The sequence below is a fragment of the Phasianus colchicus genome, chromosome 11 (genome assembly GCF_987193195.1).
Source record: "Phasianus colchicus chromosome 11, bPhaCol1.hap1.1, whole genome shotgun sequence".
Classification (NCBI taxonomy): domain Eukaryota; kingdom Metazoa; phylum Chordata; class Aves; order Galliformes; family Phasianidae; genus Phasianus; species Phasianus colchicus.
In genome coordinates this window covers 1,535,920-1,555,219 of record NC_143446.1, presented here as the reverse complement: position 1 = coordinate 1,555,219, position 19,300 = coordinate 1,535,920, and the positions used below count along the sequence as shown (strand labels likewise).

The 19,300-nt window shown below is 50.1% G+C and overlaps 1 protein-coding gene across 3 annotated transcripts in view; it reads right to left on the bottom strand.

The window, feature by feature from the left end:
- Positions 1-19,300, bottom strand: part of CACNA2D2 (calcium voltage-gated channel auxiliary subunit alpha2delta 2) — a 128,227-nt gene that overhangs the window by 88,791 nt on the left and 20,136 nt on the right. For all 3 annotated transcript variants that reach the window (XM_090147897.1, XM_090147899.1, XM_090147898.1), the window contains exon 2: positions 16,781-16,862. In XM_090147897.1, coding sequence (XP_090004023.1) covers positions 16,781-16,862 — 82 coding nt within the window. The remainder of the gene's footprint in view (positions 1-16,780; positions 16,863-19,300) is intronic.

The window sequence follows — 19,300 nt, the reverse complement described above, 5'->3', positions numbered from 1 at the left end:
CAACCTCATGCTGCCAGCAGCTCCCAGCCTGGCAACCAGTCCAAGCAGCACCAGTGAGGAGCACCCCATCCTCTCATTTTGGTGACAGGTGGATGGTTGGACCGGATGATCTTAGAGGTCTTTTCCAAGCCTTGTGATTCTATGACTCTGCAGGCCCCCAGCGCCCAGACCTCGCAGACACAGCACCCATTTGCAGTGCGCTGGTTTGTGCAGTGTGCAGAGGGATGGAGGTAAGATGCTTTCAGAGGTAAGGAGCAGAGGCAGCCTGATTTGAGGAGTGCCTGAGGAATCCAGGCCAGCTGGAAGAATTTGCAGAGAAGGCCAATTGGGCACGGAGGGATATGGGGCAGGAGCACGGGGCAGTGCAGGTGCCAGCAGCCACCCAACCCACCCCGAGGGCTGCAGCCCTGCGTGCAGCATGAAGAGAGGGACGGCTTCACGGGAGTTCATTATGCTTGTTCATCTTCATTTTGCCTCTAACGGATGAGAAGCATAATGGCTCTGGCTTTCCTGGACGCCACAAAGCCAGAAACATCCTAATGAAAAATAAATGTATTTACAGGGAGACGTCAAAACAGCCCAAGACAAGGCAAAGTAATGTGCCTGGGCTGGAAACGAGGGCTTTTATTTCATCACCCCTCCACGGCCTGCGAGCAGATCACGCAGCAGAGAGAGATAAATATTTTAAATAGCGACACTTCAGCGATGCACGGTTGTGCAAGACAGGGAATAATTAGAAAATAAATTACTTTTTTTTTTTTTTTTTTTTTTAGCATGGTAATTCCAGACGTTGAATGAATTAGATTACTTGACAAACTCCAGACCCACGCAGGGATTCTGTGAACAGCCGTGCTCCTGCTCAAGGAGGCAGAGGGAATGCGGCCTTCAAAATGAAACCAAAGCACAACAAAACACAGCTTACAGAGAAGGCGCTCAGGATCTGCCTGGCTACGCCACAGATCTGAGGATGTGAGGTTTCCTTTGGTCTCCCATCAGCAGCTCAGGCTGAGAACAGCCCAATCCAATTCAATGGGCATTGCCATCAGCACGCACACAGGTTGCAGAACTCAGTAGTTACCCAATCCCTGCCTTTATTCCGTTCCATGAAAGCTTGCAGTGCCTTTGTGTGCCAGAGCAAAGAGGTTGGGATTCACTGGAACAGCCTCCCCTTGCCTCACTGGTGGAACACCATTGGCGTAGATGCAAATGTGTTTCCCCCACATCCTGATTAATCGAACAAGTGCATGGACATACAGGTTGTGATGAATATGCACACACACATTTCATTGTTGTGCTGACAGAGAACATTGCTTATTTGGGAAAACCAGTGACATTTTCACTCGTTCCAGTAAAGAGACTTGTTCCAGGTAATTGTCATTCCCCAGTCCCCACTCCTGAGCTGGGTGTAAGCACCCAATGAGCCCAGCCAGAAGCAGCCCTATGCAGACACACACACAGAGGCTCCCTTGGGAATGCCCAAAATGAGGATGCTCCAACAGAAAAACCCTATATCTCAGGAAAACGGTGCATGAGTCTGAGGGTGGTTGTGCTATTCAATGGCACTGCTCGGCTCTGAAAGCACAAACACACGATTCACATCACACGATTCTGGCTAACAAGGTCTTCTCCAAGAGCTTGCTCAAGGAGCCATAAAGCCTGAGGGGGCAGGGGCGTTATGCTCTCCTGAAGCTTCCAGCTACTGTAAACTTAAGATAGAGCTAAATGGGAAGAGTAGCAACCAATTTCAATATGAAAGAAAAGACCAACAAAAAAGACCCACCCAGCTTACAAGTCCTAAGGTGCTGTCATTAGTCCCAGCTAAAAGCATGAACATTTGAGCAGGAACAGTGGTCACTTCAGCTGAAATAGTTAACAGGCATTATGCAACACCAAGCATAGCATCAGGAAGTTTTGCATCTTAAGGCCAAAACGGAAGGAGATGCCAGCAGTACCTACAAGCAGGAAAGCACATCCAAGAATTCAGCCATGTGCTCGATAAGCGAGACTTTAAAAAACACATTGTTTTCAAATGTGTTTGGGTTCTTAAACCTTAATTTATCTTAATCATTACCACTACGTTGCTGCTTAATGCTACTGAAAGAACAAGGCAGAGGAAGGACTTTTGGTTATCAATAATAATAATAATCAAATAACTATGGTTTTAAAAAACAACTCACACAATTCAATGGCTGTTGCCAGAGTACCTGTTTGTTACACTTTGTTTGAGGGGGACCTGAGCTTCCCTTTGCTTTCAATCTGAGAAGTCCTTAGCTAAACGCAGCCATACATCATCACATGCATTTGTAATTGCACAAACGCTGGGTTTAGCATTTGATGTTGAACAGCAATGCTTCCACTCACATTTCACCAAAATATCATTCACCCTAGCACAGGTTTTCCCCCAAGGAAAACCTCCTTTGTTTCCAAAATTATTAAAAGGGTAATCAAGTAGCCCAAGGAGGAATTTGCAATGCAAGATTTGTTCGCGCTTTGAAGTTAAGCATCAATCTCTAACCATTTAAAAAATGCTTTTAAAGGCAAAGCCACTAACCCATAGAAACTGGGGGAAGTAACAGCAGCATAACAGCTGAATTTGCAGCTGTTTTGTACCAATAGAGCTCAAGTGAGCTCATGAATTCAGCCTTTAATTTGTAATTGATTTTGTGGCTTCATGGTGAGCCCAGGTCTCCACAGGGGACAGAGGGGATCAGTCCCCATGCCCAGTGCTCACAGGGCTCCCTGTCACTGCCACGTCCTGAAAGGACGTGAAAAGAAATACTCTTGTTCAGATTTGCTTATAGACATGCAGGGAAATCCTCCACCCATAGTCCTCGTTGCTACAGACATGGAGAGGATGCGCTGTATTAGCCTGCTAACAACACCATGAGCTCAGGTTCCAAATGGAAGAGCCCATATATCCCTACAGAAATCAGCAGTTCCAAGGGTCATATCCATTGACAAGAAGTTTTAAAGCTTTGGTAACCATCTGCCCCCGGTGCCAGATGCAGGTATGCCAGTAAGACCCAGTAAGAAGGATGTTCCTACTGGTGTCCAGAGCTAAACTCCAGGTTTGTCTGAGCTTATGGCACACTTTGCTGAGATGCAGGAAAACCTTATGGAAAGCTGCTCTGCTCCTTTCCCTTTAAACAAGAGAGGAGTAAATATAGAAGCCTTGGAAAGGTGCCCCAAGTTTGCTGTATTTCAATTTCCATGACAATTGGATTATGATCCCTATTTATCCCCATTGACAAAGTAATTGCGTCGGTCAGCTGGATCTCCTCCTCCCTCCCATGGGAAGCAGCACGGCCCCAGCAGAGCTAAAGGCCAGGCTGCCACCAGCCTGGGCCACAGGCAGCCAGTCCTGCTGTCTGTGTGCCAAGGGCCTCTGGCTGCCAAACTGCTGCTGGGAGCTGCTTTGTAGGGCAGGCAGCAGAAACCAAAGCAGCCGTGGCTTGGAGTGCCTCAGCATCCAACCTAAGCACAGACTCATATGATAATTTGGGCTGGAAAAGGCCTTTGAGGTCATCAAGTTAGACGTGTTTGCACAAATCCAGAGCAGCCAAACCTTGGAACAGGATGCCCAGGGAGGTGGGGGAGTCACTGTCCCTGGGGGTGTTTGAGAAATGTGAGGATGTGGTTTGAGAGATGTGGTGAGTGGACAGATGGGGGTGGGGCAATGGTTGGATCAGATGAGCTTTAGAGGTCTTTTCCAGCCTTAACAGTTCTGTGATTTTATGATAACAACAACGAAGTCTGCAGCCTGCAACTGGGATGCTACTTGTGCTGGGCCTTCGGGAAAAAGCAATCGCCTACGAGATCATGCAGTATCACAGATTCACAGAATAGCCTGTGTTGAAAAGGACCACAGTGATCATTTAGTTTCAACCCCCCTGCTGTGTGCAGGGTTGCCAACCAGCAGACCAGGCTGCCCAGAGTCACATCCAGTCTGACCCTTAATGCCTCCAAGAATGGGGCATCCACAATCTTTCAGTCCAAAGCAAATCCAACGGTCTTCTCCATGAGGTGCCACCCCATTAGAGCATCACTCATAAAGCAAGAAGAATGCAAAGAAAGGAGCAGTAGCAATCAGATTCCCAAAACACCTCCAGCCATCTCAAAGCAACAATATGCCCCTTGCTAAGGATAGGACCAAGGAAGCCAAGGGGAAGGATTTGCTGGAGTGGGCCCAGGAGGAAAAGAGATTCTCCAGGTGCCGGACGACAGCAGGGAACTTCAGAAGCTACAGAGGCAATCACTGCTGTGCTGCTCTTCTCCCTGCAGCTCCTGATGCTGCAGATACCTCAAGCAGGACCTATAATTGCAATTTGAAGTGCCCTCAGCTCACAGAGAAGGACATCTGAGGGAGAAGGCATACCAAAGCCCGCTCTGCAGGATAAGGGAGGAACAAGGAGGAGCACCGTGCATCTCAAAGAGGACAGGACTGCAATAGATTTGTGTTATAGGACCGTGACAAAACAGAGAGAAAGAAATACAGTAAATACTCTACAGCACATAGCAAGCAGCCCTAGAGATGTATCAGAACAAACACAGGGCAAGAAATCATTACATATAGCTAACAGAGATGCACATTAGGAATAGTATTACAAGAAGGATTACCTCCGTCAAAGCCAACCCCTGGGGACCCCCTGAGGCTAACGCCTGTCCTCCACAGCTGCTCCTGGAACAAGGTCACCTATTACAGAACGGGCTCCGCTCCTGCTCTCCTCACCTAACCAGAAGAGCCCACAACCAGCAGCAGGCTGAGCCCCAGCCCCCAGTCAGAAGCTGTGGGAAGAATGAGGTCTACGCAGCGGCCGCAGCTCGCAGGGCAGGCTCAGGACAGGGACAGGCTGCAGCACAGCTCACTGCCTGCCTCACAGAAGATGCTCCTCCAACAACATCCTTCCTCTTGCCAACCAGCCGGCTCAGTGTGCTCTAGCTGGACTAATTGAAACTTAGCAGACCTCCCTGCTGCTCCAGAAATTAACTTGCAATTTGTCTTAAAGCCTGAAACCAGATTCTGTGCTAGATAAAAGGGTCAGGAACCACGTGTGATGTGGTTCTCCCAGACAGAAGAGGCTCCTCTGGATAACTAACAGGCTGGGATGCTCTACTATGTGTTTCCTGTGACCTCACCAGAGGTGACTGCACACATTCCATTTCTGAGCTCCAGGTCAGGGGGGTGCAGCTGTGACCCCTGCAGCTGCCAGCCAGGCAGGACTGCAACCCAGCAGCCAGAGCACTGCACCAAGAAACACAGCTTCATGGGATGGAAGAGTCAGGGGGAAAACTGCTCTGCTGCAAGAAATGCAAGTAAAAGCCAAAGCAAGAGCCCAGCACACACCATGTGTCCCACAACAATCACCACCCTCATGCAGTTCACTCATCTGCGTGGGGATCACAGAATCATAGAATCACAGAATGGCCTGAGTTGAAAAGGACCACAATGCTCATCCAGTTCCAACCCCCTGCTGTGTGCAGGGTCGCCAACCAGCAGCCCAGGCTGCCCAGAGCCACATCCAGCCTGGCCTTGAATGCCTGCAGGGATGGGGCATCCACAGCCTCCTTGGGCAACCTGTTCCAGTGCCTCACCACCCTCTGGCTGAAAAACTTTTCCTAATATCCAACCTAAACCTCCCCTGTCTCAGTTTAAAACCCTTCCCCCTTGTCCTATCACCATCCACCCTCATAAACAGCCATTCCCCCTCCTGTTTATTTGCTCCCTCCAAGCACTGGAAGGCCACAATGAGGTCTCCCCGCAGCCTTCTCTTCTCCAAGCCAAACAATCCCAGTTCCCTCAACCTTTCCTCATAGCAGAGCTGCTCCAGCCCTCTGACATCTCAGTGCCCTCCTCTGGACCCGCTCCAAGAGCTGCACGTCCTTCCTGTGCTGGGGGCCCCAGGCCTCGATGAACCTAAGCGATCAGCTTTGCTGCCTGTGTGTCTTCAAAGCACACCAACATTCAGACAGACAAACGTCTGACCTGCCTCCTTACAGCAACAATGGGGCAGTTACTACGTGATTTTTCACTCCAGCCTATTGTGAGGGTTAAAACTGGTCACAAAGTTTAGGCTGGAATGCTTGGGGCTGCTCGCACAGCGTTTGTTCATTTCAGGATGGGGTTCATGAATCAATAATGCAGCATGGAATATAGAATCTGGAATTAAATGGGGACCTACACTTCTTTCAGGTTCTTGTTTTGTTTTGTTTTGTTCTGCTTTTTAACGCAGTCAGTGAGCTGCTTCTCAATGAAAGCATCCTTGTTAATAAGGATGTTGGAAAGAAAAAAGGTTCTCCCCCTCTTAATTTTAATATGAGCCTGCTTCTCTCATGCACATCTCCTCTATCTTCCCTTGTCCATTTTTGAAAGGATTCGTGCACGTTCTTGCACTCTGGAAATGCTAGGAGCACATTTAAGTGGAGGATGGACAGCAATTATCACCATCAATATCTATGCAAGCAGTAATTTTGGTAAATCAAACCTCCAGCCACCAAACATTGCATTTGAATCACAGGAACCACCAAGCACCTTTATGCTACCCAACATAAAGGTGCTGAGCGCCTTGTCTGGAGGCTTTCTTTCCTTTGAGGCATAGCACATGCTGTTCCTTGGGCTCTTCTTCCTGCTGTGCTTGGGGACTGCGGGAGGGGCTGTGAATACAGGGCTGTATGTGTACATGGCATGACGGTGCACTGCCAGAGCAAGCCAGCTGCTAAGGGAAAAATTCACTTTTGCCCCCACCAAGTGTTTGAAATTCATCTGCAGATGGGTTTTCTACAAGATTGTTACTCCAAATCATATGGCAACCTACGTTAGCCAAGGCATCAGCTCACCTGTATCACAGAGGAGAGCTGCTGGGTGGACACCAATCAAGTGCCAATGGTTTGGAGGTGCCCCATGCAGGACATCTCCACCATCCTGCTGGAGGAACAACAAAAACAACAAACAACAACCCACAGCTCACAGGAAACAGCCACAAAGGGCCTCTGCTACACCCAACCTGTTGCTTTTGCTCATGCAGATGGAAATTGTTCAAACACGAGCACACGGTGTTGAACCCAAGCATCCAAATTTCACTGCTCCCCGCACAGCCGTGGTGCCTGGGAGAAAGCTCATAGTCAAATAGAAATACAGTATCTGCAGTAAAATACATACAGAATCACTGGGAAAGTAATTGCTTTTTGTATAAATGGTCTTTAAAATCTTCTCTGGCGTAGAAGCCCCTTCAAAAAGGAAAAGAATAAATTTGCTGCATGTGAATTTATTCAAAGCTAGTAGATTCAGTATAATGAAATTCTCCTAAGTAAATATCTGATAAAGAAGCAAACACTTAGCACTTGACCCCGGGAGCTGGGATTTCTCGGCATGCAGCTCTCGTGCAGAGCAGCAGGAGCCTCAGGCTGGCGGCTCTGAGGGCTGCGAAGGGAAAGTCCCCATCAGGGGCTCAGAGCACAGTTCTGTGCTAAGTGCCTCCTGAAGATACTCCTTCTTCCTCTGCAGGGCAATGTGGAAGCCCCCACTTCACAGTCTGTATATACCCTTCCTTTGCTGAGAGCCAGGGCACCCAGGGCCAGCCAGGAGACCCAAAAGCATCTGCAATAATGGATTTCTGAGATATTCCCCTCTATGTCTTCGTCTTGTTGCCCCAGACGTGTGCAGCAGCATATTTTGTCTTTTCCTACACCCTCAGATGCTCCTCGTGAGGTAAACTTTACTCACTGCTAACATGTGGGATGGAGAGGAGGTGCCATTCTGCTGCAGCAAAGACTTGCATCCCCACAACACAAACCCTGCCCAGAGCACTGCCATGCCCCCAGGCATCCCACCAACTCCAGAGCAGGAGGGCTAAGTGCTCTGTACTCATGGTGGGACCCCTCAGCTCCCTGCTGGCTCACTGCTCTTCTACCCAGTGCCCTCAGTAAGAGTTGTGCAGGAAACCCCTGCCCTCCCAGCAGTAACTGACTCCAGGGTCAAACCCAGGCTGAGCTCTGCCATCAGGTGTGGGATGTGTCAGAGCTGTAACACAAAGCCTCGTCAAACCAATGTGATCACTGTATACAGCACAGTGCAAAAGAGCCTCTTGGAGAAGTATATGTGAAGTTCTCCCATGAACAACAACGCTGCTTCAAGTCTTTTCTACCTGGAAACCACTCAGCAGTATCTGTCACTTCTGACAACTGGGATGCGAGCTTCGAAGCAGTCAATCTCCAATTTCAGCTGGAACCAGTTTCCTACAGACACTGATATCCAAGGTAGATAATTGTTATTCCAGAAAGCAGAACTCTTAGAAGAGGAGAACCTTTTTGCATCAGCTCTGCCAGCATTCAGGTCATGGGCACTGTGACCCACTGTGCTCCTGTCTGCAGGCACCCACCTGCTGACCCCCGTGAAACCCCCATCAGACAGGGAGATACACCCTATGGCCATCCTAGCATAGGCACACAGCTGGGTGCTGCTCACACAGCTGCCAGAGCTGCCACAGCTGCAGTTAAGACCACTGATGACTCTACCCAGCAATGGGTTTTAAAGCAATAGGTACTGTGATGCTTCACGGCCCATTTGTGAACCACTGAGACAAACCATCAGCTCAATCCCAGCCCAGGAAAAGCAAGCAAAAGCCTAAAGTTGTCACCTGGAAAAAAAGGGGTGTCTTCCAGTAGAAAAAAAAATTTAAAAAATTGAGGGCAATGACTCCTTGTGTCCTTGAGACTGTCTCTAAGAAGGATGGAGAAAAACAGCACAAACTAGAAAGGAGAAAAACCAGCTGTTCTGTGAGCCCACTGCCCATTGTGTGCAAGCAGGTGTTGAACACAACACATCTCCTGTCCCCTTTGGCAGCAGCCACGGAGCAGAGGAGACTCAGAGGACAGCAGCACTTCCAGGGACTGAGGAGCCACCGCAGCAGCCACCAGCAGCAGCATGGGGCAGGAGGGGAGCAGCTGTGGGGCACTGAGGGATGCAGCCAGCAGCCCGCAGGAATCCAGCCTTACGGCCACAGGACCAGCAGCCTGCCAGGGCAGCACGGCACCCCTGGACAGAAGCGGATCTGCATCGGCGCAGCTGAACATCACCTTTTGCACAGAGCTCAGGCCTCCCAGCTGCACTAATTAATGGCTGGAGGAGCTCTCAGTGCCTCTCAGCACTGCAGAGAGCCGCTCGCGCTGCCTCCCGCTGCCGCAGTCACGCTGCTCCTCTGCCTGAGGAGCTGTGAGGGCTGGGCCCCCGCACCCCTTGCTACGTGGAAAGGCTCAGATCAGAGAGAGCTGAGACCCCCTTCATCCCATCGCTTTCCCCTCTGCCGCCCAGCAACCCGCAGGGCTTCCAAGCCCCTGACAGGCTCAGAGCATCGCTGGCCATCCCACCACACTGCCCTGCAGAGAATACGCACCCCCAGCCCTCCCAGCACGGCTCCCTGCTCTCCGTGACCAAACTCATGCTGTCCCCTCCCCCCCTTCCACACCCACAGATTGTGGCAGATCACAGGACAAAACAGAACATCCCAAAGACACGCTGCACCAAGGGCTCTGGAGCAGTGACCCTGCATAGCCTGACAGCACCCACGTGGCACCACGCAGACCCATCCTCTGCAGCCAGAAGTGGTTGTCACCCACACTGGTTTTCAGCATATGCTTCAGAGTTGAATCAGACTGTAACCAATATGTTAGCAAGGCAGGCCAGATTCCTGCAGGAGTGGGGCTAGGAGGTGGTGTCTGCTAGCAGAGTGCTTTCGGTTTGAGGTTTGCTTTGGAGTTGCTTCACCTCCAGCTGTGATGAAAAATTCTCCCTGAATGCTGTTTGGCAATAGCAGAAGCCTGACTCCTTATTGAGCTGTATGAGCACAGGCTGAGCCAAGAGGTGCCGAGGAACCACGGCTCCCAGCCCTCCTGCAGGATGCTGTGGGTCGATTTGGAGCACCACAGCACAGACTGCCCTGATGCTGCCTCTGCTCTGCAGGCAAGCACAGACCATCCAGCCCACGGGCAGCCATCCTGGCATCTATCACTAAACACTATTTTAAAAGAAAAAGGCGCTTTGATTATAAAGTTAGTGAACAATCCAGACGTTACAGTGAAAATCTGGAGCAAGGTTAAGTACTTTTTTCCCTCCCGTGCAGCTGCACTAGAGGTGAATGAACAGCAGAGCGCTCTGATTTCCTGCCTGGTTCCAATAAATGTTGCACTCCCAGGCACCCAAGGGACTGCTGTGGTTTGTCAAAACCAATTAATTTTCTTCCACGGAATGCTTCAGGCACCTCAGAATGTCATTCGAGAGCTAGCACACGTCTAAGGAGGAGGGAAAGGCAGCAGGCAGGTGCTGCAGTGAGAGCACAGCCCACTTCACTCCCAGCAGCAGGCGAGGTGAGAACGCGAGCAGCGTGGCAGAAACACCACACTGTGAGCCCTGTGATACCAACAGGGAGCTGCCGCTTGTGGAACACACCAGGAGTAAGTTTCCTAAGGGAGAACACAAAGCTGAGAGTTGGCCTTTCTCACTCGTGTTTCCTCAGATCCATTGCTCGGTGCGGATAACGAGCCAGAAGTGACAAATGAAGCAGTTGTTATTAAGGAAGATGAGCTCTGGGGTGAGGATTCCCAGGTTCCCTTCCTGGCACTCCAACACTCAGTGCAAAGGAAGGATTCCCCTCTCCTGTGCCTCAATTTACCCAGCTCAGAGTGCAACGCTTCCCTTCTCTGCTGAGGTGGGATGTAGGAGCCAACTTGTTTGCAAGTTATTTTAATAAACAGCCATGAAATGCACAAGATGTAAGCGTGGTGTTATCAAGCTATGATTCCTTTCTCAATGAACACCGAGACACTGAGAGTAAGGCTACATTGGAAGTATCATTTATACTCAGAATCCTCACGTATCACTGGGTGTAAAGTAGCCAGCCATCTTTCAGCCCTGCTACAAATGGAGAAGGACACGTTCCTCCTGTGTGCTGCTGTTCTGCAGAATGGACACGGGACAAAAGAATGAGAACATCAAACACTTTGTGCTTCTCAGTTCCCCCCACCCAGACCAGGGGATGTGCTGCTGTTGGTGCCCCAACCAGTGCAGAGCCAGGAGCGGGGAGCCAGGGCTCCTCCGTAGGTCCCAGATCTCAGGCCCAGCATCTCCTTACTGTACCACTGGCAACTCGCTAAGTCCTACAGAGTAACAAAAGAACGGGGAATAAATCTGCCTTTCCTTCTGTCCACAATATCCCCAACCACCGACTTGTTTCAGAGCCATCCAACATTTACCACTACGATCTCCTTTGTTCCCCAAGTCACACCAAGCCCCCGCTGTCTTTTCCTCTATTTACCTGGCTTAACAGTCACAGCAGGGAACTGAAGATCTGCTCCTTCCTTCCAGCTGCAGCTGGGTGCTTCACTTGGGCATAAGGGATAAGAATTAATGCTGCTGCCTGAACAGTCCCTGCTGGCTCCCAAAATGCCTGCAAGCATCTGGATCCGGCCCCCAGACCAAGGCATCGCCCAGGCATTTCAGGAACTGCCCCAGCAAAAGCAGCCATGCCTCCAAAAGCATCTCTGCACAGAAACCTCACTTCAGACTCTCCCCCTTTGAGGAATATCTTGACTCTACATAATTAACAGAAAATAAGTGCCCATAAGCAGAGTAGGAGCACGGCAGGCCAACAGGTCACCATGGGTGGGTGTTGGGAATAAGGGCTCCATCGTGCTACACACAGCAGATGTCAAAGGTGGTCTGTTGTAATGAGGAGCAGTCAGTGTGCCCACTTAACATGCAAGTCTGCAGCTGCACATTACCAGTTTCCAGCCACGGTTCAACAAAACCCACACTTTCCTCTGAAAACTCACCTCTGCTGCGTTCTCCTCTGCCTGCCCACGTCTTCTTTCATTGCTACCAACACACCAATGGAGAAATGACATCTGACTGCTTCCTCCATACAGTAACCCTGAATCTCTGACAGCAGCCTTCACTGCCGCCTCTCCAGCAGCCACACGCATCTCCTCACTTGGAAGTGGCTGATCAGCTGCAGGACTCAGGGATGGGGCACCCAATCCCAGGGAGAAACAGCAAACCCACAGCCCGTGGCACCCCCCAACTGGCAGAGGCACTTGCAGCCTGCAAATAACATTTAAAATCTGATACTGTGGTGGAATATGTACATATATTCTATTACTTCGTATCCTGATCTGCGTTGGAGCTGCATTTTTGGTTATCAGCTCCACTCGCAGCAGTCTGAATCCCAGGCTACATCCATTCCCCTGCGAACGTAAAGAACCATCTGGAGAGAATAATAAAACAATTAACTCTCCATTAAGAATAATCTATGTATGTTTTTAAGGAGGCAAACTATAATGACCTCCACCTCATTATTCAGTTTGCATTCTGGCAGGCTGGCTGGGATTTTGCCTGGCTGTTTTTCAGCAGTCTGAGGGCAGCAATCTGAACTGAAGCTGATGGGAGGACCCCACCAGGCCCTTAACCCAGGGCACGACCACTGGGCTGAGCGGGACCTCCTGCAGCCTTCCCATGGCCCCATCATCCCCAAAGGTCCAGGTGGCTGTGCACTGCCAACACCACCCACTGCAGCAGTGCCACGTGCATGGCAGCTGGCTGGCTAAGCACATCAGGTGCGCTTTGGGCACGAAGTGCAGAGGAGCACACGCAGGAGATGCACGCACCTGAGCTGTTCGTTGAGCACCAGGCTCATTTAACTTGTTGCTGACAGCAGCACAAATTATCAGCACCTCCATAAAACTCGGCGTCAGTCCCCTCTGACTTTGCTACCAACCAAATGTGAGAGTATTATCCCCCCTGAACGGTTTTGCAAAGTGAAAGGGTTCCAAGTGAGGGCTGTTGCTGTGCCCATCACCCTGCTGCACGTGTCCTCAGGACACGCAGGCTGCACACTGATGGCACATCACACCTTGGTCAGCAGCCCTGGCCCCAAGCACCCGCTTCAGTTTCCCAGTGGGTAACTCATAAGCTGTCCTGCAGCTCTCACGCTGCTCTCAGTCCCCAGCAACAGAGATGGAGCAAGTACAACTAAAATTAGCTAGAATGTGAAAGCCCCATTTCAACCACTCAGATCGCTCCTCCAGAGCTGGGCTTTCCAGTCCTGGAACCTACACAGAAAGAGCTGGCAAACAGCAAGACAGTGCCCAGGCTCTGCCATTCAGCACAGGCAGGTCTATTCCCTTCCCACGCAGGCTGATAAGTTGCTCTATGATCTAAAAAAGTCATGAAAATCTGGCACAAACGAACAAACCAGTCGCACCTGAGTCCTGCTGGAAAAATCCCGGCCTCAGCTTTGAAATGTTGCAGAACATTTCAATTCACAGCTTCTGCATAGAGGGGGCAGGTTTTCAGTGTGCGAGCTGAAGGCATTTTAGCCTCAGACTGCCAGCCTGCAGCTGCAGCAGCCCACCTTTCTCTGCTAAGCCACCAACACACACACACACACGTAAATACACCCCATCCCTCAAAGCAGGCTCCTGCACCTGCACAGCACCCTGAAGCAAGACCTGCACCCGTGCTGGGAAGGGCTTAGTGAGGGTGCTAACGTCACACCGAGAGCAGCCACATGCGGTCATAAATTATTCATACACATTACTCTAATTATGCAAATGCACTAAAAGCTGGAGCATATGCTTCCCTGACGTCTTCCAGGATGGATGCAATATGGTTCCTGTAGGGAAGAAGAGGAGTGGGACGATGGGTGCTGGCAGCAGGCACTGTCCCTGCGAAGGATGGCACAAGACTGCCCTCCCCGAGCAGAGCTGCTGCGAGGCTGAGGACATCCAAGCACTCCTCCTTGATAATAAACTGTTGGCTCTGCGCTCAGCGGAGTGCTGAGGCTGCGGAATGGCCCAGGCAGATTAAAATAAACCCAAGCAGTTTGGAACAGGGATGTGTTTATCTGGCATCGCACACTTCCTCTTATCAGCCCTGAGGAGCAGGGGAGGACACAGCAGCAGTGCAGGGGCAGCCTGGGGGGGAAGGGGAGGAACAGCAAAGGGTGAGGAGCATCACCCCAGGCAGTGCCTGCTGCGGGCAGGTGGGCACCTGGCATGTGCACTGCTTCTCTGCCACCTGAGGCTGGCTGCCAAAGGAAAAGGCCAGGGGCACTGTGCTGCAGGGTTCTGAAGTCAGTCTGTGGGTTATGGTATAGGATGGAGCATCAGGAGGTCAGGATCCCAACCTCTTGGCCTTGAACCTCATGAGCGTGAAGACTGCGCTGCTGACTGGGAAGCCCACTCTGCCCAGCAGCTGGTGTGGACATGGTCTCAGTGTCCAGCACAGCTGGTTGGAAGCACCACAAACACCCTCCAAACTTTCCATCCCTCCTGAACGGCCCGCTGTGTGTTTCCATATGCAGGCACAACAAAAGCGAGCAAAACAAACACGATGCAATCCCACAGCTCATTGGGTGATCCAGGCCATGTTACTGGTAGGCCAGTAGTTACCCAAGATCAAAAAGCTGAACAGAAAACCTTGGCAGCTTCTCTGATAGCAGCACGTCTGACCATCTTGTGCAAAAGTGCTGGAAGAAAGGAGTTCAGTGCGGGCAGTTGGGAAATGCCCTGAACACATTTGTGCACTAGGGCCATGGAGAGAGATTTTCAGGGTAGTATTCTTTACTGCAGGATAAAACAATTTAAAGAATTTCATCCTAGGATATGACTTCAGAGTGAAAAGAAGAGCCATCCTTGGGTGGGTGGCACTCCATTTGGCAGCATGGTGATCGTGGCAGGGGCTGCAGGAGGGGTACAACCACACATCCTGCGGGCATAGGGGCACAAGGGCTCTGTTTCCACCACGCAAAAGAGGGATTTTTATTGATTACTGTCTCAGCGCAGGTTATAGGGCCACTTTATGACATTAAACACTTCTCATACTGCAGCCTGGATACACCTGCCTGCAACTGGCAGGTAGGAGGATGTGCAGTGCTGAATTCCTCAGGATGAAGCACTCTGTGTAATTTCACATTAGCACTTGCAAGTAATGTGGTCTTTGAGAGAAGTGTACTTCACTTGATATTCCATTTATGAATCAAACCTGAACTCCGCAGCCCCAGACCCCCAGGGAGACCCACAGAAAGCCTCCGCTACTCTTAGCTGGTGTTTTAACAGCTGCACGTTGGAATTTTCAATAGCTCATCTCTTGACTTCAGGTGGTTTTAACATTCAACAGACAATAATTGTGCACGACTCCTCGCTTCACAGAATGGTTCCAAAACAGATTTTAAAAAAGAAAAAAAAAACACCAAAAAAACCCTTCAGTCCTTCTGTATTCAGTTCATCCTGTATCAATCCATTACAGCGACGCACTGTGTTCTATCAGAAGAGTTAAGCAGAAAAAGTGGGAAGCTCTCTTACCTGTAATTGACTGACTGGCCAATAGGAGTCAAGTGCTGGCAAATTGGAGGTGTAATTTCTATTTAATTACAGCATTAAAAAAATTACATGATATACCTATTTAGCATGCAAAGGAGCAAAATCAAAGCTAATAAGAATAAATTGTAAGAGAGGACATGTACCAAATGTAGTGGCAGACTATTTTTTTTTTTTTTAGTTGTGCTTTGCTATAGATTGCAGAGCCTGTCGTGCCTTTGTATTGCCTGGAAAACCTGCATCCTCAGCTCTGACTCCACACCTTGCCAACATGCAAAACCGCATTGCAGAAATGCAGAGATGCCATCAAAATATGTGGCCAACCCAAAGGGGTGTGTATGCTCTCCATGCAGCACACTGAGTGTCTATCAGTCCTGGGGAAGAGAACGCAAGAGAAATCCAGACACACCTCTCTGAAGCACAAATGTGATACAAGCAAATGGCCAGACTGTGAACAGCTTTGCAGGCCTTCAATTCAACTTGTTTTGAAGTGCATTGAAAAGAAACCAGCACAACTTCTGTGTTTAGGCAGTGGATGATGACCAGGGGCGTGGGAGGTGAACAACTGTTGAAACCAGTATAGCCACTGGCACAAGGCAGCAAGAGGCCCATACGCCACTGGCTTCTAAGGACATGCTCCTGCCATGAGAAAACCGGAGTGCACCCCATGCTTGTTTCTGGGGTAACACATCCATCATGCTCAAGAAGCCTACTTTCTTTAGATTAATGCCATAACTCTAAGCTCAAATCACTGCATTTCATCACAGCTCGGCTGGCAAACAGTGCTGGGAAGGGGAACCATGCAGGTCCTAGAGACTCTTTGATCCACAAGGTTCACAGAGCACAGTGAAGCTTCCCCTAAGTGCCCCTCCCATAGCTGCCCACTCCAGCCCAGGAGCACCACCATGCCCACTTCGGGTCATTATGTGGCAGCAGCACTAACAGGGATTTGCTTTGTGGCCCTGGGAGAACAGAAGCCAATCAAGAATTGCAGTTTTACCCGCAATCTTTCTTTAAAAACACATCACTTCCAATGTTAGTCAAATTACCCTTTGGACATTTCCTGCTTGGTCAACAGAAGTTTGAAATTAAAGCACAAATTAAACCACCCTCAGTGCTGGAGGAATGGTTGGATTCGAGACGCGTTCAGCATGCCATGCAGAAACACGGGGACGTGCTCAGGCAGCAGTGACATGCGGCCCTGGAGAAGCAGACAGATGCAAGCCACATACACTCCCACATGCCTGCTAAGTGCACGGCACAGAGCAGCAAGCAGCAGCACAGCCAGCTGTGTCCCGGCACGTGGAGCCAGCTGGGAGCGTGACACACCACGAGTGCTCACGGGGGTGACTGCTGCAATGGGGATGTTCACGGCCACGAGGAAGGCAGCACAGATAAAAGACAGACAGCTTACCCCTCTGAGCTGCTGGACGCCACCAAATATCCTCATCACGCCATCAATCTCCTGCTCCAGCCTTCTGGCCCAGTACTGCATACTGCAAGAGACAGAGAGAAAGAGAGGAGGAGAAAGGGAGAGAAAGAAAGAGAGAGTCAGAGCCCTGCCATGCAGCAGATCAGCCAGGTAATGAAGGGACAGGGAGGAAGCCAACGTCCTGGGCTGTGCTCACTGCGCTGCTCCTGCAGCACTGGTGCAGGCAGTACTGAGAGCACGCAGACCCTGAGGGCAAGGGCTGAGGTAAGATGCAAGCTCAGGGCTCCAAAACAACTTATGCACAAGGCAACGCAGAGAGAAAAAGGAAGAAGAGTTACAAGAGAAACTGCAACTTTCTTTTTCCCCCTTCTTATATCAACAGTTGTGGTAGCTAATTAGTTAAGCCTAGAGCACTGATCAAGGTCAAAGTGCTGCAGAGCCCAGCACTCGGTAGAGAAAACAGCCTCGCGCTCCAGCACGGCCCCAGGAGCAGCGGTGCCCATCCCAGCACAGCCATGGGTTGCTGTTGCCACGCGATGGAGCTGCGGGCAGGGCTGGAAGTTGAGCTGCAGCACCACAACCCTGGGGCAGCAGCGCCCGCCAACACGAACACCGCACAGATTTCTGCTCATAGCAATGACTGCCAGTTAAAACAACAGCAAACAAAGCTCTCCTAAGGCCGCAGAACTTGGTAGCTCGCCTTCTTTTAATGAGATTTTCAGACTCCGGCCCCTGGCCATGCAAATGTCAAACCTCACTTCTGGTCTGGGAGAGCAGTGCTGGATTGCTTCTGAACCACTTGTGCTTCTCCTGCAGCAACTCAGCTCCAAATGCTACACTGGACAAAGCACTGAAGGAGTAAAAGGGACAGAAGGCATTGCGGCCAAGTCTGGTGCATGGCCAGCATCACAGCAAGGCAATTCTACGGGCACAGAGCGGCCCAGGATGTTCACACTTTGCACCAGCAGCCTGAAAGCTTTCATTCTTCAGGCAAAGAGACATCCACAGACAGTGCATGTACACCACTGCAAAGCCACTTGAGGCTCTCCCAGAGGTCCAGAAGCAGAGAAGCCCAGCTAAGGGAAGCCATGGAGGACTCCTCATTACACAGCATTGCTTCAAAATGGGGGAAGCTGGGCAGAAATATCAAAAAATTTAACTGCCTGCTCCAGATCTTCAGAGTTTTCCAGCAGAACTTACTCTATTCCCAACATTTCTGCAGAGCTAAGGCTGTCTTCTCCCCTTGGAGGAGAAGGAAATCCGGGGAGGAAGATGGTATACACTTACCATCAAAGATTAATTTAGGTTGGTCAACGTTACTCATGAATTTACGGATGTATTTTCCCAAAAGGTATTTATTTAATTTCAAATAAGCCACTCATTTTAAAATACTCACTGAAACACCTCCAAGCAACTTTATTGTTTTCTTGCCCAGTGACCTGCAAACAGTTACAAACTCACACAGCCACTGGTGTGGGCAGCCACCCCTTTGCCCCCAGCTTGGGCAGATCCCTCCCATCAGTGACAGAGCTGTGTCAGCCCCCTGCAGGAGCTATAGGACAGCTTTCCCAGTGGCAGCAAGCATCCTTTTTCTCAGCTAGTGCATCCCTTCCCCACGCTGCAGCACTGGCAAAAGCTTTTGTGTGCATCTGGCCCATCCCTGTAGCCCGACTCGTTGGTGTTTTCATCTCACTTTCTGTACACTGGGCTGAAAACTGCCACGGCAAAAAGAATAAAAAATACATAAACCCCATTATTATTCTGTCTCACTTGACCTCCTGCCTCTTGTTTCTCTCCCATGGCCAATGCACTTAAAATTTTATGGCAGACGACTGCAGCAAGGATGAAGAGGGCAAAGCAACTGATAGCCCATTACCAACATGGAGATTTCACTTTGAAGTGTGTCTCGAATGGAAGCCGTAAGCAATAGGACATGGCAGTCACTGTACCCAGGGCTATTACTGCACACCTCAGGTGGTGTCCCAGGGCTCGAGGAGCGATAACTCCTCCCAACACGCAGCCTGGAGTCCCCCACTGCTCCCGCTAAGTGGCATTTACAAACAAAGCACAGAGAAAGCACCTGATGCACACACCAGGAAGCCTCCAGCCCGGATGACCACTGCTCACAGAAAGCCACAAAGTCTTCTTGGATACACACCAGAATCCCTTACACGAAAAATATTTGTGAGTCATGTGCTCCACCTCCCCTTACACCAAGGATCGTGATCAGGATATACACTAAAATCTCTTCCACTGAAAAAAAAATAATTGCTTCCTTCCCCTGTATGTTCTACAACCTCCTCTGCAACACGTAACAAGGGACAGAAATGATTTCTGGAAACACAACACCATTTATCTCTGTCTCTCCAAAGAAAACTACAAAGATGCTAATTGATTTCATAATTTGCATATTTGATTTCCCTTAAAGATAAGATAAAATGGGCTTAAAAAGAGCAGCAGAGCTTCAAAAATATTTACTGTGCCAAGCAGCACATCAGAAGA